The sequence below is a fragment of the Thunnus maccoyii genome, chromosome 19 (genome assembly GCF_910596095.1).
Source record: "Thunnus maccoyii chromosome 19, fThuMac1.1, whole genome shotgun sequence".
NCBI lineage: Eukaryota > Metazoa > Chordata > Actinopteri > Scombriformes > Scombridae > Thunnus > Thunnus maccoyii.
In genome coordinates, this window is record NC_056551.1 from 17829657 (window position 1) to 17854598 (window position 24942).

The window sequence follows — 24942 nt, forward strand, 5'->3', positions numbered from 1 at the left end:
CATGTGGTAGGGTGTAGTTGCAATGACTTGTCATTTTTACAGGAAAAAAAAAATAAAGTTTTGAAGAAAAATGAAAGCCTTTTGTGTGCCTGGTGTGTGGCTGTGCGCAAACCTGAACGTAGAGTGTGAATTAACCCGAGTGCTTTGCCTTTATGATTTGTTTTAATTTTTATGTGCTTTATCAGAGTCATTCAGTCCGCTCCTTTTATTTCACTGTTCTTACCCCAGGCTTGTTAGTAAGTTGCAATTTTTTTTATTCTTTCAATAAAGTCTTAATTTAATTCTTTCAATTTTACACATTCCAAAAAAGGCAGCCTCCATACTGCTCCATTTATAAATAAACTAGTCTTGGGTGTGCTTAACCCAAATTAACCTACAGGGGGCAGAATAGACCACAACATGCACCTAAAAGTCAACAATGTCAACATCAAGCTGTTAGCCAGCCTGTGTCAATATCTAAAGCCTTTTTACAACATTTGAATAAATTGTTACAACAGTTCAACTTCTAAAGACAAATTAAATATGTAAATAGTCAGACTTGGACGACATGCGACTTTTATGGATACACATATTGCTTTCATTCAAAACATGGGCTTTTTATGTTGTTTGAAGATTTTGTTACTATCAACATAATGTAATTCATCATTTTTCCTGCTTGTTTTTGCTTGTATGAATTTTAAAATATGTTTTACAAGGTTATGATGTTGCCACACGTGAAGTAGAATTATATTTCTTAAATTAATTTATAAGAGAACATTTGGTGATCACACACTAATCAGTTTTAAAGGTTTGATTACTTACCAAACAGAACTGCTATCTTATTTTTTTTTACAAAATTAGGCACTATATGTTAATTAAACTGCATCATGAACTCAAGTTTCAGAACCAAATGAACCAAAAACATGAAAAAAAAAAATCAGTGAACATAAACACAATGTATCTTACTGTGAATCCAGTCCAGTATGTGAATGTGATAAATAATATTAATGAAAAATGCATGCAGATAGATACAGTAGATACACATATCAAGACGCTATCTCACTATAGCTTCTCTATGGGTTTCATTCATATTGTGCACCTGAGAGCTCCAGCTCCAGCAGAAAGTGGCAGTCAGATTTGGTGTCACACTTGAATGTCAGCCAGCAACTCGGCTGTCCTTCCCATTCTTCCCCGCTGACAGTTGGAAAGAGAACCCCATGGAAACACGACATTGTGGGAGTGTATTTTTTAAAAATCTTTTTAACAGCAACATTGTGTTACTTTGCCTGCGGCAATCTGAGTATTATCGGGGGAGCGAGGGGGGGAGTGACTGTGAGCTATTGCTGCCATTTAAATGTGCTTCTCCATTACACCACCATGGAAATCTCCAATTACTGTAACTAATGATGTTCATGGAGCCTCTGCTTTCTGTCATTTTTAATGTGAGTAACGCTTACTTGAGGGTGTCATCATGATTTTTTTGTTGTTTTGTTTCCAATGAAGTGAATAATAATGTTGTAGATATAGTAGAAGAGTATAAAGGTCATCATTGTTTTATTATTTCAAATACATTTTATTATATTGTGAAATACAAAACAATAACAAAATGTTTGTTATTTACAAATGTACAAAATTCGAGATTATATTACATATTTTGGCTATAAACAAAAAAATCTTTGTTCAGAGTTACTCATTCAATACAAAAATATGAATGTCTCATATAAATTATTGCACTTTGCAGCTGCAGTGCATTGAAGATTGCCATCACCATTCAAAAGTGAAGTGTTCACCTGATTTAAGTCAGATTGTGTAAGAGAGGTTTCCAAGAAACACACAAACAACCATATGGCACTTTTTCATAGTTTTTCACCCTTTTGTATATTTTCCGTAATCTTTGGTACCTTTTCTTTAAAAAAAAAACAAAAAAAACCTTCTTTAGAGTCACTGAGCACCACTCTATATAAATTAACAATGTACCTGAAATTAATGGCATTGCAGGTGAAATGTGTATATAAATATATATGTATTTATTAATACAGTATTTTGAACAGTGTGTAGTTAACAGAGCCTATAATGGCATGTTGCTGGTAGAAGGCCTCCGGAGATGTTTGTCTGTTGCTCCTGGTTTCCCTGACAAAAAATACATTTCCAGTTAAAAGTTGTTGGCACCTGGTCCTCCAAGTTTTGTCGGATAAATAAGACAAATTCCAGTTTTGTCCCTTTCATAAAAGTTTACAACCCTGACTGAGAGGTCTCATCGAGTCACCTGCGCCATGTGTGAAGACGGGATCAGTCTTAAGAGAAATTCTAGGCTCTTGAGGGAGAAATGCTCTTTTTTTGCCGTGAACACCACAGCTTGTCTTGTTGCTTAACAACAGCTTGAAGGCAAATTATGGTTTTTTAAAAGTGTAGGTCACAAGTTTGTTCAGGGTTTCACTAACATATACGTATATTTTTCTAGAGCCTTCATCCACCGCCATCCACTCAGTTCCTCCAAGCAGGTCTCATAAGTGTCTTTTCATATGAAGAGCAAGGTGGTCTGACCTTGAGAAGGCCCGGTCACATTTCTGACACTGGAATGGCCGGTGGCCTGTGTGTTTCCTGTAGTGGCGTGTGAGCTCGTCCGAACGTGCAAACTTCCAACCACAGCCCTCCCAGTCGCAGTGGTAAGGCTTCTCCCCTTTGATGGAAACACAATACACACACGGAGCAGTTAGCGTTGGCCCTGAGGTTAAAATGGCCCAACCTTCCCCACCTCCAGGAAAAAAGAGGTCCTTCCTGTCCTGCAGCTAGTGTATAAAGGCCAAGCTAATCAGCCTGGGTTTTGTGTTTGAACAGGGATCAGTATCAACCTGTTTCACTGCACCTGCCAAACAACTCCCCTACCCCATCTAAACCCCATTCATGTCTCTATTATTCTCTGTGTTGGTACATAATGTGCAACAGACTTGTTGTTTTAGATATTAATAAGCTCTGAACAATAAAAACAGTATGGAAGTGTTAAAACAACTGTTTTAAATAGTTATTAGCAACAATAAAAACCAGTAATATGCCTCTCGATGAGAACATAGAAAGCTATTTGCATGTGACGTTATTTAATTTAAACCAGATACAAATGGCACAAAAAACTAAAGGAATAACAAAAATACTTTAAAGACAACTTCAACATACAGTTTACATACCTGTGTGTGTCCGGTGATGTGCTTTGAGGTGGGAGCTCTTTGTGTAGGTTTTCCCACAGCCAACATAGTCACATGTGTGTGTGGCGACTCTCTTCCTCGGCCAGGAGCGCCTTCCACGTTTAGGCTTCGGTTCCTCTGGCAAGCAGTCCCCACTGGAGATCATGAGGGACTCTGTGGGGTAAAAGAATCAAATATCACTTTCTTCATCGTTGTACCTTATCACAGTAATATGTATAGAGAAAAATATTATGTGTGTATATAAATCAGAGATCCCACAGCGTAATGATGTCACATATTCTGCTAGATCTGGTAAAAAGATCACCTAATAGGCCGATAAAGTACTTTTTCTGTCATTAGCGTAACATAACACCTGCGTTATTCTTAAATAATATAAAAAGCTTGTATGAAAAACAGCCCGCTTTGCAAAAGACTTAGTAGTACTTTAGCGCAACAATTTTTTGCGCAATCAACATAACACTCATCCTATGAAAACAGCAAAATATCTGGATGCTTTGTTCAACATCTGGTCATGACTTAACTTTATGATGACAAGAGAGGTTTGTTGTCCAAGGCCATGGGCTGTAGGTTTTATTCCTTTTGAACCACTGGCTTTTGGGGTATAATTAAAGCCCTCAAGGTTGTATAAGATGTATTTAAATAGACTATGGACTTTCATTTTGTATTCCTGTTGACTAATCTGTTCTTTGTTAGTCTGTTCTAAATGTATGCATATATTTGCTTTGACTAATGGACAGAATTTAAATTACACGTTCTTCCCCGCTGAGTTATTGCAACCAGTGGCCACAAGAGATTATAAGTATATAAAGTAACTCTGAATTATGTGAAAAAGAAATGTGCTCTAACCTTGGTACTGCATGGAAGATGGCTGAGGGTAGGAGGTGTAGCCCTGCGGGGAGCTATGGTGGTATCCCTGGGGAGGTAGAGGAATCTGAGAATGAGGGTGGCCTAGCCCCTGTTGCTCCCGGCTCAGAGGATGGTCTGGGGAGAGGGAAGAGGATGAGGATAACCTGCTGCTTGTCATGGACCTCCCTCCAACTGGGAAGCCATGTAGATCCAAGTGGCCAGGGCGCTGCTGGCCCCCTCGGCCCTGGGAGTTTACCCCAGCCAGGTGTAGGTCTATTGGCTGCGAGAGGGTGCAGTTCCTGGGGTTCTCCTGCTTTATCCTGTGGCATGTAAAGGATGGCGAGGCACGTGAAAGCGCTGGGTCTGTCACAGCAGTAACGCAGGCCTTGCTTACGCTCACGCCTTGGCTGTATTCTCCCATGTCCATCGTTGTCTTGACCACGAACTTGCCGTGGAGGCTGGTGGGGTGGAGGTATGCCGGGTCAAGCTCGGGTCTCATTAGCTCTGCCACAAAGCCTCCAGAGGGCGAGACGTCGCTGATGTCTGGGATGGTATAGAGCAGCTCACTGGCTGTGCCCGGAGGGGAAGGAAGAGGGTAAGATGAGGAGAAAGAGCCAGGGGAAGGAGACAGGCCCTGTGCAGAGCCGCATGCCATGGCCTCCTCCTGCTGTTGCTGCTGTTGCTGCTGCTGCTGCTGCAGGATGGAGTTAGAGAGAATGAAGTCGTAGTCCAAGTCCAGGTCTAGCTCTACGTCTTTCTTGGACATGCTGGGGCTTGTTGTGCTGGTGGCAGTGGGATGGTCTGGGTCGGAGCAGCTGCTTCCAGTTGGCACACTGGGTCTCTTAAGATGGGACAACTCCTCCTTCCATCTCTAGAGGAAAGTTACAGAGGCATTTATGACTGCACTTGTTTGTGTAATTTACTGTTTGGAAAAAAACAGACAAGTAAATCACCCTTGACTTTACTCTGTCCTACTTAAAATTAGAGCTTGTTTTGAATAATCTGTTTTAAGACATCAGTTTCAGTGGAAGTTAATGCTTCAAGGAGAACGGAACCTGGATCTATAAGGGGAAGAGATTATTATGACAGCTCAGCTACTGAGCTAAGTCTAGTTTAGCAAGTGTCCTTGGCACAGAGCACTTCCTAGAATACAGATTTTTCTTACTCACAAAGAAATCGCACCGGAGAGCTTGAGGCGTAGGTAGGTAATATTTCTCTGATGGAGGAAGGAACAGTGGGCCGTAATTCTAAGAATTTGTGCAGCCTATTGAACAGCCTAATATTAAAGTAAACAAGTCCATCAGATTGGACATTAACTTACAGTGTTTTTTCTTTGGAGTTGTGTAGTGGCCCATGTGCTCCCCATTCACAGAAAACCCTCCTGGAGTAGCCAGCCTATGTAAACTGGTGCACGCCCCAGTAGAGCCCAGTGTCAAACCCTGACTGTTCCCATAATAACATGGGGAGCGACACATTGGAAAACACTGTAAATATAAACTGCACAGGCTAGATATTTTCCCCCCTCACAGATTATTTGATGGTTATTTGGCATGTGTATGTAAAAGAAGAAGTGACCACAGGCTACTCACTAAATTGGCACTTCCTATGGATTTGCTCTTGACAGTGGGGCCGCTGGCAAACGTGGATATGGATGGCAGAAGAGTCCCACCTAAAGCCATCTCGACGTCATTTGGAGGCTGCCTGCAATTAAACAGAAAATATGGTAAATCCTTGTGGAGAGATCCCGAGGAAGCGACTGATATAGTCCATAATGTTCACCAGTAAGATGTCAGTTATTGAAAAGTTTCTCAGGGTCCGCACCTCATCAATGAGAATGTGTAAGTGGCGTCCTTTCAGCTGCTCTTCGGTGTGACTGCACTGGGTTTTGGTTAAATATCCCCGGGTTTAAAGTTTCTGCTCCGCGTCGCGCGTTATACTGTGCTCCAGGACATGCTGCCGCCGCTGGGCGCGCCGGGTAGAAGCAGCCAGACAGATTTTGTTTGGTTTTTTTTGTTGTTGTTTCTTTTTTTTTTTTAACGCTAAAGCAGTTTTGAACGGGAAGACAGAGTGGCGACGTACGCGGGGAATCCCTCGCGCCTGTTGCCATGCAGGGACCGGCAAGGACTGAGAAAAACCGCGTGAGAGGTATCCTTAAATCACTGGAGCTGGACACGCCTTCGTTGCCCGGCAACAAGCACGGAAAAACATTAGCGCGAGGGAGGGAGCACGTGTGGGGGGAGGAGGGGAGGCTGGGACGAGCTGGGGAAGAAAGAGAGAGAGAAAGAGAGAGAGAGAGAGAAAGAGAGAGAGAAGTTTGTTTGTATTCATAGCAACCGTACCTATCCTTACTGCTGCTACTCGTGTGAAATGTGGGCGAACAGGCGCATCTTTTCAGTCTGGCTCACATGGGAATGACTGTGACTTTTATTTCACTATGTTAGGAGGAGGGACACCTGCAGGCGAGGGCATCACCTGGATGTTCAAAAGTTTACATTAGCATCATTAGCAACGTTTAAAAAAAAAAAAAAAACTCACACCAAGAGGCTGAAAGTTAGGTGTACTTATCTGATTTATCAAATAATCCATCTGTCATTGCTCCACTTGTATAAATTGGAGGCAAAAATTACACTAGATACAGTACTAGCACTGTACCAGGTAAGTAGCCTATAGGTAATTATACAAAATGCTCCCATATGTTGAGTTTACATTACATCCTAGGATTGCAATAGCAGCAGCCAACCCACAACACATACTGTACATGCATGTGCAAAAGAACATTTAATCTTTGTTTTTCTTTGTATTACTGTTTTTGCCAATTTACAATTAGCTTACGTAGCACATGTAGTCTATACTATAAATATACAGTATACCCACATATGCATAGTAGACATATTATACATAGCCGTCTTAAACACTTAAATGTCTTGACACGAATGTCAGACTAATGTAATTTATAATAATAACACAGGTAGGTATCTGAATACAAAATTATATACCTATTACAATGTTATGGCAAGTAACCCTAATTAAGCTTATCTATACTTAAATATCTCTATTGCCTTCACATTCTTTTCCACTAGCGTAAAAAACCCCACAAAGAACAGTTTAACAAATGAAAATTCTGGATGAGTAAGACTTACCTGGGAACATTAAAATGTTGAGAACTGTTCAGAGCTGAGTTTGAATTGGGTTCAGGCAGTGTTTGCTCAGAGCTAGCGAGCTAACACAAGCCTCTCTATCCGACATAATTAGACACATTGACTCAAGAGTTCAGTGCAAGAGCAAACAAAGCAGTTGCCACTGATCCTGCTTGCATCAGGATCTTGTCCGTTAGGCATGTCAACAAACATGCCGTCACTTCAACAGGACACATTTACTGTAGGCTAAGTGTCTGTTGGTCTCTTAATTCAAAGTTCTAAATTGCGTGAATGCACGTTACTTTGGTTGGCAAACAAAAACTGGTGGGAAAAATAGAGACTACAATAGCACAGGAACATTGTAAATAGAAAATGTATCCTGTTGGACAGCTTATGATTTATTGTTTGATATACGAACAATAAGATACTTAATCTATATTTATCCAAACAGTAATATGGTGTATTCTCTTTGAAATACTTCTGCATTTGCATGGTGAGGACTCATGTCTTTAAATCTACAATATCTGTACTACATCTCTTGTTTTTGAACTCTTGCTTCCTACAGCAGGTAGGAACACAATGGGACTCATGTCATTATAGTCATTATATATTCTTTATGGTGGGAGATAATGGTTTTGAAAATGATCCTGAAAACAAAGGATTGACTTTGACAACCGAGGTGCTTTGCATTGCAATAATGACACAGAGAGGAGGAACAGAGAAAAAAAAAGAGATAAAGGAAGAGAAGATGACACCACTGTGCACTTTTCCTGACACAATGAAGTCATGGTGGTTTAGTAACTCTTGTTACTGCTTGTATAAAATATGTTAATGCAACACTTACAGTGCATGGAATATAAACGAGTAAGCTGCAATAACCTGCCCACGATGAATCATCTCAAGTGTAACATAATTCCAGATATTGACATTATCCTGAAGGTGACATAATTGCAAGAATCAGATGTGGAGAGATTGAGGTAATGTTATTGTATCAACATGGATAGCTGTTGTGTACCAATTCGGTACTTTAGAAGTGTAACTTTTTCCTCTTATTCATGTGTCCTGACAACGTTATCTCTCGGTGTGGATCAAGTGTAGACACCCACCTGAAGAAGCACATTCAAAATAATGCAGTTTTAAAGGTAAACTCGGGTGTTTGTCTCAGCTGTTCCAAGAGTTTCGATTGGTTAGTCATTCAGTATTTCCAAAACAGTCACGGTACAGTTGACGTAATCTGTGGGTCATGCTACTATTCACATCGAGATCAAAAACAGTTGATAATCGGATCACACAGTTGTGAACATTGATATTAAATAGAGCGTAGAGTGTGAACAGAACAGGGCCCCCCCTAGGGTCAGCTGAGAAAAAAAAAAAAAAAGATCCATGTGTAAATCTGTACTCTCAGTGTAGAAATCGCTTTATAAACCGTGCTCTCGGATTCATAATCCGCGCCCTCGAATCACGAATCCATGCCCATGGAATTGTAAACTGTGCTCTTGGATTTTCAATCCATACGCTCAAACAACTTTTGGACGTTTCACAGTTTTCATTGTGTAACATATTTATTGTGCTTTTCACTCCAAAACCAACCTTTCAGTTTGAAGCTAGCCGGGAAACAGCTAACGTTAGCTTCCCCGGCCTACTTGTTAGCCGAACTTTGTGTCACAACAATGTGAGAAGCTTCCATTTACTGCTTATCCAGTTATGAAGCATCAAACAAGGTGAAGACAATTTAGATATTTAAAAATAAAAAATATAATACAATTAATAATATCATTATAATTATAGTATTTAAAAATAATTAAAACATTTTAGGGCGTGGTTTACAATTCCTTGGGCATGGATTTGTAACTCGAGGGCACGGATTATGAATCCGAGAGCACAGTTTTCTAAACTGAGGGTACAGCTTTACACATGGATCTTTTTTTTTCTCAGTTGATCCCAGGGGAGCTCTGTAGAATAGTCAAATAACTCAACTGCACAGCTCTTATTGGCTTGACTGACATGGTTTCCATCGGTGTCTCTCAGTCAAGTTCCCCCCTCCTGGAAAGAGCCCAAGTGAATATGAGTACCAGCGGATTATAACTCCAGATATTGAGGTTTTCACCGCTCTCTTCCAGATGCTGTTCAGTAATTAAAAAATAGCTTTCATTCTTTCCTTAATTCTTGAAAGCCGAGTCAAACTTTCTTGATTCTCACTGCTGTACTTCCTTCCACTACAGCTCACATTAGCTCTAAAAAACTATTATGTTAGCGGTGGTTTTTCTGCTTTTTCTGTTTTGTCACCCAATGCAAAGCCAAAAAAGAAGCAAGGTTCAGATGAATTTTAGATTGTTTATCTTTGAACAGCACCGGCAACATGGCACAGACTGCAGGTCTAATTATAATAATCCTTTCCTCTGGTACTGCAGTGTTTTAAGACATGAATAGTAATGTTTTAGTTTGGAATCATAATTCTCCATCTCAGATAAAATTAGACTTCACTGGCTCAAAAAAGCTCTGTGGGTCAAGTAAAAAAATATTTGCAATAAAACGTGTCAGTTCATCTAATGTCCACCACTTAAATCATCCTTTAGCCATAGTTTTAGTGTTTTCCAAGGATCATAAACAACCATTCAGGCAACTATTCAATGAATTCAAAAACCAATAATGAACACCATGCCATTGATCGGGTATTTAAAATCCTTCAACTTATGATACAAACTACTAGGGCTGCAATTAATAATTATTTTTATGATCAGCTGATCAGCCAATTATTCTCTTAATCGATTAATCATTTATTCTATGTCACAAACATGTGAAAGTAGTGAAACATTCATCCCAATCCCTCCGAGTCCATGATGTCATGTTGAAAGCGCTTTATATAAAACAGAGAAAACGAGTAAATCACCACATTTGAGAGAGTGGAGGCAGTGAAATTTGAATGCAAATGTCATTGTTGCTTTAATAATTACTAAAAACAATGAATTGATTCTCATAGCAGAATCATTTTCTGTGAATTGACTAATCGTTTCAACTCTACTACAACATGTTAGGATGTCTGATTACTGAAATTTGTTTTATTTTCATCATTTTGCATAACTAATACATACATGAAAGAACATTGACGTTACAAATTATGCGAGTTGACTGTAGATGCACATTAGTGTGTATTATTATTATTATTACAGTTAACCAGACCTTTCAAAAGTCCTTTTAGAACAGAAGTACTTAAGATAAACTGAAAGACTTAGATAAGAAGATATAAAACACCTGATGGATCCAGTCCTACATAGTGTTCAGCTCAACACAGTTTTTTATTCCCCTAGATTTCACCACACCTGTTACTGTGGTCCAGACGTCCAACAGCAAGCAGAGCGTACAGTAAATCATCACAGTGACGGGAATTGGTTATGGTCATTTTTATTGCAAAATAGATCTGTATTTGTTTTCCATAGGGCTACTGTGTTAACAGACGGGGCTGGCTGACAGTTTCGCTGTGTGATGGTATGCATATGGATGAGGTCTGAGTCAGTGGGAGGCTGTTTGTTTGGACAATTCCAGCCAAGCCTTTATAGCTGGACAGAGCTGCGGCCAGGCTGGGATGCAACCAACCAACACTGTGCTTTCATCACGTCATATAATTTAGTGGTGGGCTTCCACTGGTGTAAAAAAATGTGGTTGAGGTGAACGATGGTGGTTATAGTTGTGTTGCAGGGTCTTGTGTATAAAGTTAAATGGGTTTAGAGGAGGAGGGAGACAGAGGGAGAAGTCAGCGAGAAACAGACCGAGAAGGAGGAGAGAGCTCCTGCCGGGCGGCAGGCTGTCCAGCCTTTGCCTGCCCTGGGATTCCTCGGCAGCCTTAAATATGCCAGTTATTTTTAACCAGCGACGTAACAGAGCCCAGCGCCGGCCCCCTCTGTTACAATATTTCCTTTCTGTCAGGAGGGGAAGTGGAGGGGAGCCACACTTCCTGGTCACATGATGAATCTCAGGCAGCCGTATAAGAGACATACAAGAGGGGAAGTGGGGAAGAGTGAGTGACTGAGGGGAGGAGATGGAGCTTGGTTGGCTGCCTCATACCCATACCAGCCCACATATTCACTCTTTTTCAGAGTTTAACCCTCTCAGCCAGCCAGGGCGTCAGATGAGGCAGTGTCTTAATCAGATGCTCAGACGTCAGATGCTAAAAAGACCAGAGCGGAGATTGGTGTTCGTGAGCTGCGGAGGAAATGAGAGTGTGGGTACAGCACATCAGCAGACAGAGGGGTGGGGGGAGGGCCCTGTGACGTCAGGCCAGGGACCCGCCAGGATTAGAAGCCTCTAAAAAGAAAAGGCCTGGGACTAGACTGCCAGAACTAGAGAGAATGTGTTTCTCTGTCTTTCTGACATGGGAGAATCAGGGACTTCCCATGAGCTCACCTTGTTGACATACAGAGAACTTGGACTAGGTCATGTCTCAATCTGCACTAACCTCACTACCAGCAAAATTAGTACCAGCCTCACATCATAGACTGTTATGTTTAACTGATTTTCATTGTTTCTACATCTACAGTGGACACATGTCATTTAAATTGATGTGCATGCAGACTATGTCAGCCTTAATTTTGTTTAAATACACATAATACCACTGGTTGTTTGTCTAGTATACAGTATATTTAATGTTAAAACTAGTGTAATGTTGGTGCTTTGCTATGACACTGACGGAGTCGAAGTTTATGGTAAACTGGGAGTGACAGAAAAAGGAAGATTCACATTTAGGGATGATTCAAATATTCAGATATGATGAAATAAAGCGCAAATCAAGGCAATTCACGAGGGAAATAGCTGTTTTGAATCCATGCAATATCAAACTGAAAGCTTTTGCAATACTCAAATACTAAAAATAATAAAAATGATGTTGGAATACATTCAACCTTAGTTGCGTGTAGGGTTTAGGAATGGAAAAATAATCAAAAGATTGTGAAATAGTCAAATAAATTGATTGGTAATCTTGGACATGTTACAATGTGTGAGCTGAACATTCAGTTTCTGAAGCCCTCCACCAGGTTTTTCATGCTTCATACTTATTGTGTTATTGAAATGTGACTCACTGCCCAAATGGTTGAGCCGTCTGCATAAACAAGGCAGTGTCCTTAATAAAATAGACGCTGCATGTACTATCTACCCGCAGGGTGTAGACATCATAATGTAAACATGGAGAAGGACTTAATTCCTGCGGTACTTTAATCACATTTACAAACAGCACTTCGAAAATGGGTCATTTAAGGTTGAATGCCAGTTAGCAGCAACTTGTTAGCTATAAAAGACATCCGGCAATCAGCTCTTTGATGTTAGTTCTCAAAGTTTCAGCAGAGAAAATAACTTAATTTTGCCTAAACTGCAGATGCAGGGAAAGAAAAATATGTAGGCAAAATCATTTCAGAAATCACGATAACGTGGCAAACTGCAACAAACAACAAGTATCACAGTCACAAGCGGAAACTGGCCAGCAGGGATATGTTGAACATTTATATCATATTGTTCCATATGGTTCTGCTAATCAGTCTTTTTATATGACCCACATCTGTAGCTGTGTTAGCAAATGTAGTTATCTTTCTTAAAATGTTTACATCATTTTGCCCACCCCCTGTATCTACGGTATATATTCCAGAAGAGCTACAGAACAATCTAATTTAAAACAAACCTTTTCAGTCATGCTTGTACCATAAAAGCTAAGTGTATAGTCTGTCAGTACACCAAGACCACATCTTTACTATGTTAGAGAGGTTCCCATAGAAACATATGAGTATTAAAGTTTAAGTCCCAGAAATCAGACCCCTGCTGCACGGCAATTATGGCAATGGCCGGCATTCTTAGACCTAAAAGAGCGCTCTGGCATTGATTCAGAGGCAGCTAATAGGTCGTCTATCCTCTCGTTGCACTGCTGTTAAACCGTGGCTGTCACATTTTCACAACACTTGATTAAAACTTTATGTTCGCGAGGCACACTGGAATTTGAGATGCAATGTGATAGAGGCTTGCTGGTTCAGTGACATAGACCTGCAGTGTGTGATTTACAGGGCTTTGGGCCTGCATATCATTTGGAATTTTAAGCATCTGTAATGTGAATTTTGAGCTCTCCGGCAGATTTGCTTAAAGCTTGAATACTTTAAATGGATCGCTTTTACAGCTAGAACTACCAAATACGCATCATCTGCTGATGATCTCCAGACTGACTGAGCACCGTCGAGTGGAGGTCTGCAGATAAAGTGTTTGGCATTATAATATGCTGAAATCCATGCGGTAATTGTTGTCAGATTTCAGGGTACTAGGCCTCTGCGTTCCTGAGAAGGTGTGGACTCTCCTGTTTTCCCACTGGGAGCGGTTGGGAATGTGTGACCTTTTCCATGAATCGCTGTTTTTTTAAGGCCTTGGATTGACTGTCTGGAAACATGCCTGCAATTGGCGCAACCATTCAGAGATATAAAATGACAGTAATAATCCTATATGTAAGCACGTAGGCGCTGCAGGATGATCCATGGTTTGTAGGAGAGGGGATACAGTCTTGTTGGGAAACTCCCGTCGCTGAAACCAGGGAACTCCTAATAAATTCATTCTGCAGTAAGAGAGAAGAAACATAAATGTCACCACTGTTTCTTCAAACCTCCCTTGTATAAAGTTTAATATTCAAGCATAAATCTGGAGGCTAGATGGCAAAAGTTTGGAAAACACTAGGAATGTTGCGAAGGACCAAGAGGAAAGACATGGAAAATTGTTGTAAGAAAAATAAATAAAAGTTCAAAGTAGAAACTAACTTATTTCTTGCTTTAATTTCTCACTCAGCCGCATCAGTTTTCGTTCCTCAGTCCATTTTCTCTGTATATATATATCCCCAGTAATAGGCAAACAACTTTCATGGCAACGTTTTGCAGGCAAGTTCCCAAATCAAATCAGAAATGGCACATTGTGGTAACCTTAATCAAACTACAAATCATTTCAGACCGATCGGCCCTGCTGGAATGCTGAGGAAAGAGCAGTGCTTGACAGGCCCAATTTAAGTGATAGCTTCTCCAGTCTGACGTTTTATTGACATCATGCTGAGTCTAATTGAGAAAGGGGGGGGGGGGGGTTCAGTAACTCAAACCAGATGGGCCACCAGCTCATGAACTAACAGCCCCTCTTTCTCCATCCTGTCTCTCTCTCTCTCTCTCTTGCACTCACAGAGCTATTTTGGCTCAATGAAATACTTAACTATGGAGTAAAATGTCATAAAACTGACCTATTTGGTCAAATTTATATTGATTGTAAGAATTTGATACCATGCCATTTATCATAAAGACACGTGAAGCTGGAAGGCGTTAAGTAAGTGGTGAAAGCATCTTTGAATGTTGAACTCCATGGATTTATATCTTTTTTTTTTGAACAGCCAAGATAGACTAATGAATCCCCTAATGAAAGAGTAGTTCAGATTTTTTGGGAAATACGCTTGTTCGGTCTCTTGCCGAGTATTACATAAGAGGACTGACTCCAATTGACTCTCATTCAAAAAGTGTCAATTTCTCTGTAGAAACATGAAGGGGATCATTCAGATATTATGGTCTCAATCGCTAAATTTGGGCTCTCTAATAACTGTGCTGGTGGTCATTTCGGAAATTATTGCTCCATTAATAAGATTTGAAGACTTATAGTAGGCTTCGATGTCTGCCAGGTGGGTGTTGATTGACAGGTGTGATTGACACTTCGCTCACCTGCTTCTTGCACTCGCAATATTTGAGTAAGTTTAATGTTACTTGACTGCGATACCTGTCCTGTTAGCACAATTTAGCTAAAGTAGCTAACGTTAGCCCAAACGGAAAAGATGACGCCAACCATAAGCTGCAACTCTGGGCTTCAAACCGGCTCCAATGCTCCAATGGGTGACATCACACCTCGCTACGTCCATCTTTATATGCGGTCCACTGTTATATTTCATTTGGTTTAATCCATTCAAGAAATGTTTTACATGGGGTTATGTGCCAAACTATTTCTTGGCAAAAGCAGTTGTGCTGGTTGGCGGATTTTGTTATGACAGAGCCTGGTTAGCTGTTTCACCCTCATTCCAGGCTTTAATGCTAAGCTAAGCTAACATATTTACCGTATAAACATGAGAGTGGTATCAATCGTCTCACCTAATGCTCTAAATTTCCTAAAATGTCAAACTATTCCTTTGAGCCCAGTGTAAGGTTCCAGTACAGAGCAGAGCGAGAGGTACAGGCTGTTCATTAGACACATGGATTTAATGAGTCTGAAAAGAAAACTGGCTGTTAGAAGTGAACTAAATTAGTAGGTTCACATGGATTTCTTTACAACCAAAATGGGAAATCTGCCACATCAGCAAAACTCTCTTCATCTGCAGACATTTTTGAACAGACATCAGAGACTTCTGATTTCATACCAACTGTGATCAACAGTGCAGTTTGAAGGCATTAAAGTAAATTCACCAACTGTTAATGGCATTCATGACGTAGCTTGTAGGCTATGGTACTGTAATGAAATAGGCTTTAGAAAAAAAAAAACATTGAGAAGTTCTAAAGAATTAAATTAGGATTGCCCTGGCAAAATCTTTCACATAAGTGCCCATAAACATGACAAAAGCATGGTAATCATTAAAATTTGGCCATCAATGAAAATACATGTAAGTCTGTTTTAGCACTCAGGATACTGTGTTTCTTGCCCACACATTTTATTGATCTTTGGTGGAAAGCTGAGTAAATTGTGTAAAGATGGCCTTTAAATCTAATTTTTTTTTTTTGTAATTTTATTCTTCATAAACTTACTGAAAACATTGGAAATAAGCATTCATCAGACCACTGGCACTGATGCAACTTATAAGATCAACACTTGATCCCAGTAAGATCAGTTGTCTCATTTTTCAGCTACTGGCACAGGAACACTGTTGTGTGTACATGATACCAGTAAAGAAAGAGTATTAGAGCTTTGGCTAACAGTGAGACTTCACTGCGACAGAACAACAAATATTTAACAGTTTTAACACCAATCAAGTTCACTCATTGAGAGATGGACAAATAGACCATCAAACCACGAGTTTATCTGCTGTAACTTGAGCCAGTTTTATATCCCTGTCTTTTGAAATTGTGTGCAAATAAAAAGTACGCTCACTGTAAGTCGCGGTCTGTTCGTTTAGTGGTGTACTTTTATTTGCCATCGGAGGAGATTGTGAGCTGCGATGGCAGATCACAGAGTACACGACACGAGTAGATGTGAGACTTGAACTCCACAAAACCAAGAACTAAATCTGGAACTAACACTCAGAAACATGTGTGAAAAGGCGGATAATCAGATGTTATTTTTGATATATTTCAACTTTGGTTGAGTGGCGAGATGATGAATGAGACTGTGTGAAAACATTTGACACATTCGGCTGGTCATTGCCTCTACAAGCTGCAGTATTTAAAGCATAATTTGGTCCAAAGCTACCATTTTGCCTGTGTGAACATGCCAAATTGGATTTGGAGTACATTTCAAGCCTCAGGAGATGCCAGTTTTGTTGTACAAATCCACTGCTCCTATGATTGTTTGAAATGAATGCTTTCATTAGTTGGCAGATTCAAAATAATTTGGATAATTATCTTGATACATATCTCACTTTATTATAATATGAATGCCTTGTGTGCTTTTCCAACGATACCTCAAGCCACCAGACTTTTTAAGAGAACTGTGTGACTCACATGGCGGTTGTATTTCTAACTATGTGACCTCGTTGCCCTGCGTCGGTTTATAGACCTTACAGCCAGAGTGGATGCTCTCCAGTGTGAGGACTTATTCCACTACCCTACAATGCCAAGCTACAGTATGTATGCCTGCTCACATATATGGCAGACATGAGCTAGCAAACATCTGCATCGTGGAGGGAAAATGTGATGCAGGATACTGTCATGTGGTGAAATGTCGGCATATTGTGGGACTTCACAAAAAGCCAGTGAGACGTGGGCATGCAAGCACCATATAAGTATATGCACACACACACACTCATACACACCTCCACTCTGTATGCTGAGGGAAAAACACAACTTTTTGTTTGTCTTGGAGGCTTCAGCACCAGTGTCACCGCATTCGCATACAGCAAAAAAAAAAAGTCATTTTGCTATTTAAAGCACACTCATGCTATCAATGGAGGACTTGTTCTGTTGGCCTTGTATTTGTATTTTCTTGTTAAATAAGTCAAGGGTTCATAGAGCAAACAAGTGCAACGCTCAGCATGACGTGAAGAGAACAGTCGACAGTGTGTGTACCTGTTGTGACTGAGGTGTCATTAGGACTAAATAGTCGTGTTAGTGTGCTCACACATACCCAGGAGCTATGCGTATCTTCATTTTTCTCATTCTGCATGTGTGTGTGTGTGTGTGCGTGTGTGTGTGTGTGTGTGTGTGTGCGTCTGAAAGACACAGGAGCAATGTATTGTTTTCCCTAGAAGATTATGGTTTACTGTTTCAGTTTCTCTCCTCTGTCACAGAGCTGGGAACTACCGCAGGGAAGACATAGTGCTATTTTTAGAGCAACTCACCTTTGTTCCTCCACTGGGTACAGAGCTGCCCCAGATGATTTTGAATAAGACCATGATACAACATAATTAAATATATGTATATATATATTAGGTAGAAATATTTTAATTTTACGGTTGTTTAAAGAGTTACAGGCTAATTCCAGTTTATTATAACTTGATCTTACTTTGATAGTTTTGCCCATCAGTCCTACCAGTAATAATATCATACATACTCACCAAGTTCTATGCTGAGATTATTGCCAAGACCAGTGAGGCAACATCAGACTATGGAGATATCGCTAAAAAGAAGTCAGATGTTGTAAGTAACAGACAGTCATAACGTTCTTTGGAAGAGAAAACCCAAACCGTCTGTTGTAAATATCCATCACAGTTTACAAATTGCATCCATGGCTCAACTTTGACCTACAGTACTTAAGTTGTGTGCGCACACACAGTACCAGTCAAAAGTTTGGACACACCTTCCAATTCCTTTGAACGAGAAAGTGAAAACTTGACTTGATACTGTAGTCGTCCTGTGCACTGGTAGATTATTAGTGACATTTTAGGTGTGCTCACTTTCAGTTTTACTTCCAAATAAATCAGCTTAGATAATGTAGCTAACTTGGTTCGTTGCCTTGTTTAACATCTGTTTGTCCATTTGAATGCTTTTGTTTCTTGCCCTGTTGGACTATGTTGTAGTAATGTTGCAGTGGTCTTACAGCTCAACAATTACTTTGGTACATAAGTGCAATGTTACAGATTACCCTTAACTAGGAAAATAAGACCTAAATTGTAATAAAACTATAATTATGTTAAATACACAGCAAGATCATTTTATGGAGGGTAGAACAACAGCATTAACTCAAGTGCTTTAGAGGAAAACATCAACTCTTCCAAATACAATTAAGATCTCAAGAAACTATATTTATTTTTCTCTTTTAAACTTTCTCTTCATCTCCTGCCTGTTTCATTTTCCCTCCTACATACAGCACAGTAATGTGTATGCATATCAACCCATCCACTCATCAACCCATCCACCACGATGTTCCATAACAAAGAATCCAGATTGTGTAACTGTCTGTTAAACCAGTTTTTTCTCCTCACTATTTTAATACCTCACCACAAAGTTGCAGAAGGAGGGAGGACCCTCCCCTCCCTGTGACTCATTCTGATATGTGCGTAAGCAGCTGCTACAGACCTGAGAGTAGTATTTCATTACTCTCACCATTATTATTGTCTTCATATTTGCTGTCATTGTGCTGTTAGCTGCTTGTGCCAGGCTAGTGTAAATGACGGCTATGTTCATAAACAGAGAACAAGTCATTATGGCAGCCAGGCCTAGATCATAATGTAGATAATGCATCTCCATGGAAATGTTCAGCTGTTTCTTTTCTTTTTCTTTCGTACAGTGCAGCACTTTTTTTTCACTATAAGAAAGGAGAAAGGAGCCTGAAACTGAAATTGTAAAACAAGCCGTGGCTGCATAGTGAGACAACAAATAGGAAAGGGGGACATTACAGGGTGAAGGGGAGAAGAATGAAAGACAAGCCGGACAGGCAAAAAACAAGGACTTGAAGAGCAGAGAGGGAGGAAAAGGGGGACGATGAAAGGGAGGAGAAAGACTTGAGTGTAAAAAAAAAAGAGGCATAATGACGAGCAGCAGGTGTTGAGGACGTAGTAACACAACTCTGGGTCAAAGAAAGATCGTGGTAGAGGGGGTTTTCCATTGAGCTGAGGGTCTCTGTAGTATTATGTCACTCTTAAGGCTCCATTAAGCCATAATGAGGGTGTTACCTAAATTATAATGTCACAGTGGACACTGCCAGCAATACTATTACACTTGGCTTCGTAAACTATCAAAGCTGTCACTGTATCAGCCGTTCTACATGACAATATATAACCTAGCTTTGAAAGGGTAATGTTATAAAATTGAGAAAACCCTAACTGGAGTGTGAAATTTTGACTTCAGTTTGGATCAAAGTGTGCCACCATCTACAGCCAGGACCCTTTCAATGAATGTCACACGGAAACCGAGTCAGATGCCATCGTGAGAGAGAAGCTAGGGCACCAGGCCAGAGTGTAAATATTCACTTGACGATAATGTGCGTGCTGAGCTAGTGTACACACCCTCTGCCCACAGATAGCAGCAGCCTTTTATCTTAAACTGTACACACACTGGCTCGGTAACAGTGACATGACAGAAAAATAGCCGCACAGAGCAGAAAGAAAGTGCTGATCCAGCATCTTCAGAAATATGAAGAAGGAAGGGTATGGTGAATGTACAATACATGACTTAAGTTGCTTAAGTTACCACATAAATTCCGGTGTCATTCAAGATCAGACTTGTGTTGTATGTAATGTGTTGTGCCTATTTTATTCAACAATGCTGTTGAGTCTGAAAGGACTCTCTCCTCTCAGTTTAGGTGTTAAAGGTGACATATCATATTTTTATTCTGGAGTTCTACTGGAATATCTTTGTGTGTTTTGAAGTAAAAAACAACAACAAAAATAAACATCTAATTTATCTTATACTGACCTTTACACAGTCCCTCAGTTCAGCCTCTGTCTGAAAGAGGCCGTTTCAGCTCCTTTCTCTTTAAGGCCCCCCTTTGAGCCCACTCTGATCTGATAGGTTAGCTTATGGAAGCTGCCTTTGAAAAGATTTCTGGCATCTCTGGAGGCTACGAAAAAACAAACAGTAGCTGTAGGATTTTACTTCTTTTTCTCATTCTTTACTCAAAATATAACTTCTCAAGTATATTCATACAGGTTCGAACCGTAAAGCTATTCAAAATATGCAAGTGGATAATGTGAACAACCCATGGAAGAACTTTAGCAACAAAGACTACTGGTGGTGTACCAGCCATCAGGCAAGTCCTGGTGGGCCGCCGCATTGGTGGGCCAGTGAACTGTCAAAAAAATCTGTTTATACCGGTGCTCTCTGTGTGCCTGTCATTCGGGGTGCTCATGAGAGCATGCTGCGTGTGTCACTGGTCAATCAAGTCCAGGGCTGTCCAGTACATCCCCAAAGATTGCTAAATGGATGGCGTTTGTGGGCATCACAACGTCATCACTAGGAGGAAGTAGAAGTAACTTTGAGTTAAGAAGAATTCCTTTATGAATCCTAACTCTGTCATGCTTTTTTTTCATCTTTGTTGAGACTGTGACAAGTATTAAATCAAATTTATGATATTTTTGTTGTATTGAACTATGACATAACAGTCTCAACGCTATTGTTTCCACTCCCTGTATGTGTACCTACTGTATCAGGAGCAGGACATGAGAGCATGCTGCGTGTGTCACTGGTCAATCAAGTCCAGGGCTGTCCAGTACATCCCCAAAGATTGCTAAATGGATGGCGTTTGTGGGCATCACAACGTCATCATGAGGAGGAAGTAGAAGTAACTTTGAGTTAAGAACAATTCCTTTATGAATCCTAACTCTGTCACGCTTTTTTTTCGTCTTTGTTGAGACTGTGACAAGTATTAAATCAACTTTATGATATTTTTGTTGTACTGAACTATGACATAACAGTCTCAACGCTATTGTTTCCGCTCCCTGTATGTGTACCTACTGTATCAGGAGCAGGACATGAGAGCATGCTGCGTGTGTCACTGGTCAATCAAGTCCAGTGCTGTCCAGTACATCTCCGAGATTGCCAAATGGATGGCAGTTTGTGGGCCTCACAACGTCATCACGAGGAGGAAGTAGAAGTAACTTTGAGTTAAGAACGGGCTGAAGCTTGGGATTTTGACTATCAGGGAGCATTTGTACTTACTTTCACCTCATGGTTTGAAAACTTTGACTATGTTTAACATAGACATCCAACATTATAACAGTATGACAGATAATCACAAAAAGCATGATATGTCACCTTTAAGGTGATTTTAGCAGTTAGCTACTTCTTTTTTGGAGGCAGTTCATTTTAGGATTCCTGTATAAAACCTCCCTTATGGCCTTTTATGAGTCCTAAAATATGGCAATGGAGCCAAGCCAAGTAAGTTATGAAAACCCTCTACTCACACATTAAACTTGTATATTAAGAAACATGTTAAATGGTTTGACCACTTGTCATTCCTTACCTAAATGCTGTGACAGCTTTTCTTCTTTTGCCTTCTCCATAATGCATGTTATTCAGCTCGATTTCAAAAGGCGTCCTTTTTCTGAGGACCATGGCCTGAGCCACAAAATGCGAGAAACAGAGATAGTTTTTGTCGCTGACGGGAGCAATTTGATGCTTATCATAATTGGTGTGCGCCACTTGGTCTCCACTCCATGTCCTGACCAGCTGCAGCACAAAATGTTTCAGTTTCTGCAATAGGAAATGTTAAAGTGGACCACAGAATGCTAGCTTCATCACGTAGCTCATCAGATAAGGCTACAAACCACACTGACAAAACGCACCTGAGGAGCTTCTCAAAGAGACCTTTTGTGACTTCGCCCCCCCCCACCACTGTCTCAACAAACCTAATAACTGTGCTCAGAGCCAGGGTCCATTTCTAAAATACACACAAGCATGTAATTATTGGCAGCTAATTGGCTAGCCCAGCGTTACGGTACAGGGGCAGTGCGGTGGGGGCGGTCATTAAAAAAACATTTCCTGTTGTGGGTTTGCTGATGCTTTGATTGATAAGCACAAAGACACATTTTTTATCTTCGGAGATTGAAGGGACAAATCTAAAAGCAGAGACATTCCATGATAAAGGGTGAGTTGTGGAAAGGTGTCATAATGTATTATTTGCTAATCTAGACCTATTTAAGTCAGACCTAAGTCCAGTTCAAAATAGTACAAGAATTAGAATTAATTATGCTTTCTGTGACCGACAGTCGGGTTCAGTTCAGTATGCTTTAAATTAACTCGGTCGTATGATGTGTCATTCAACCACGTGTAAAGGCTTAAACAGGTTTAAACCCTGATCTCTGTGGTTTTTTTATGTGGTTTTTTTGTCTCTCCACAAAGAATCATACAAACTGGAATAAGGGCCCACACTTTCGGACCGTCTGTCCTCAAAGGAATTCTTTGGTGTTGCACTTGGCTGCATGCATGAAAAATGATTTAAGTGTGTGAAGAATGGGAAAAGAGAGGATCCTTCCAGGAGAGACTCCTGCCGACTTTCTTACCTGGCCAGTCTCTACGGGCAGTGGGCATGCTTGTTTGAGTGTCAGGTTTGGAAAAATACAAAAATTGTCAAAGGCAACTCCTAAGGTGTGGGGGAGAGGGGGGGATCATATTGAAGCTAAGGTTTCTTTGCATTTAAAAGGAAAGCTGACATATTTGTAATGGCACAAATGCCCAGCTATCATCATATATAGGTGTTGTGTATCTAGTGCAACCTAATACAACAATTCCTTTATGAATCCTAAGTCTGTCACGCTTTTTTTTCATCTTTGTTGAGACTGTGACAAGTATTAAATCAACTTTATGATATTTTTGTTGTACTGAACTATGACATAACAGTCTCAACGCTATTGTTTCCACTCCCCTGTATGTGTACCTACTGTATCAGGAGCAGGACTTAACCTCAGACTGAGACCTACTTTCACTACATCACAGGATGCACTCAGGAAGGGAGGAACAGGCTGGAGCTTGAGCCCGGCTGGAGAGGAGTAGGCAGGCTTAATGTCGGTCACAGGACGATGACCTCATAACATCGTTCCTGCAACCTGTAGTTACGCAACAGCCCCAGCACCACCCGTGTTGGCGAGGCCAGGGAGGAAGCGCTGAGGACAGACAGATCCCCCCCTCTCCCTCTTGGGGGGCCGGGTGGAGAGACAGGCCAGGGCTCAGATCTGATTTCGCAGGAAGGAAAGGAGAAGGGAGGGGAGCTTTGGATAAGAGCGCTGCCGTTGCTTTATTTTATCCTCTCTCCCTCTTAACTGTGACCCAGGCCTGTGTTATGAATGCCACAGAGGTGGAGTTATTACACACACAAAGCTGAGCCAGGTCTAATCTTGTTACTATTCTGTTCAGTAACAATGCAGTGCTCCTTTACAGGGGCAACGATTCAGATAACTGTAGTTCAACAGAAACAAAAATGAAGTTATATAACATTATGAGCGGCTCCTGCCATTTCAGGCTGATTTAGGTGTTTTACTGATTGGCCTCCATACCCTGTCCCATCTATTCTCTTTCACTTTTCTTTGTCGTCATTTAATGAGCCACTTCTTCACTGACTAGCAGGTGATTTGGAAGGGCACGTCTGTTTATCTGCCCTAGGCCAAGAGGCGCCTCAGTCTGGCTATAAAAGACAATTACTACAACAGGAAGCTCCCGTCAGCTAGAGGGCCCAGCCTTGTTCAAGTGCATACAAATACAAGCACAAGTACCCTAATACATGCTAGATACTTTTAACTGTGTGCAGACAACCATTGATGCTTACAAATGCACCTCAAAAAATGTCTATGCCCTCTCTAAGTCTCCACTCCCCTCCCTCATTCTTCGGGCATGACAGGGCACTTCATCACCAGACGGCACACAATCTCTCCACCCACCAGAAGACGTGGAGCTCATTGCCAGAGAGTTGACATGGAGTTGGCAAAGGAAGTCAACCCACACCCTTTTGGCGAGGGATCAACCACTGCAGACCTTACTACCTGTCTGCCTCGCTGGTCAGCGCAACAGTCTGTCACTGTCAACATATGTGGGTAGTGTCCCCTTCCACTCAAAAATGTGTTTTGCTTATTGTTCCTTCAATTGGATGATTGATCTTCACTGTGCAGAATAACGTAGTTGCAAATATTGACACTAGAAGGCTATTTTCTGCTGAAGGGGGAAAGTTTCTCTGATCTCACCTTAAATCTGAGTTTGAGGCATGTACCTATGAGCATGATTTGTGACATCACAACTAGTTTGGTGCCAACTGTGGTCCAATGTGCAACTCACACAAGATTGATGTGGAAATTTGAAAACTCTAGTGTTTCAATGAGGGAGAAAGAGTAGTAATTTCAATAGTGATGGTTGTTAAGGAGAGTGATCGCATTTTAATATTGGTTAACGGATATGTTACAATATCTAATGAACCAATATATGTTGTCTTTTTCTTGAAAATGCCCACTTAAGCTTTGGAGTTCAAACAGATAGTCGACATGTGTTTCAAACTTCGTTGTCCTTGTTCTTAGTTTAAATACAGAAACGAAACATGGTGACAAAGCATGCTAACAATTAGCTAACAAGCAGTTCACAAGTCGTTCATTGTACATTGAAACTACAGAATAAGTTATCCTTAGCAAATTAAATAATACAGCGTATTAGCTATTTCTCTAAATGTTCCTCTAT

At 40.6% G+C, this 24942-nt stretch overlaps 1 protein-coding gene across 2 annotated transcripts; it reads right to left on the reverse strand.

Annotated features, from left to right (window-relative positions):
* Positions 1–1985: 1985 nt before the first annotated feature.
* On the reverse strand, positions 1986–6265 carry klf4 (Kruppel-like factor 4). 2 transcript variants are annotated; one of them, XM_042395967.1, is made up of 6 exons: positions 5847–6265; positions 5615–5726; positions 4026–4896; positions 3162–3332; positions 2524–2659; positions 1986–2109 (listed from the first exon to the last, which is right to left on the reverse strand). In XM_042395967.1, the coding sequence occupies exons 1-6, from the start codon at positions 5849–5851 to the stop codon at positions 2010–2012; spliced, it is 1395 nt and encodes a 464-aa protein (XP_042251901.1). In that variant the 5' UTR covers positions 5852–6265; the 3' UTR covers positions 1986–2009. The 2 variants fall into 2 exon arrangements, with proteins under 2 accessions (XP_042251901.1, XP_042251902.1); XM_042395968.1 differs by having other exon boundaries at positions 1986–2659; positions 5847–6263.
* Between the last annotated feature and the right edge of the window lie 18677 nt (positions 6266–24942).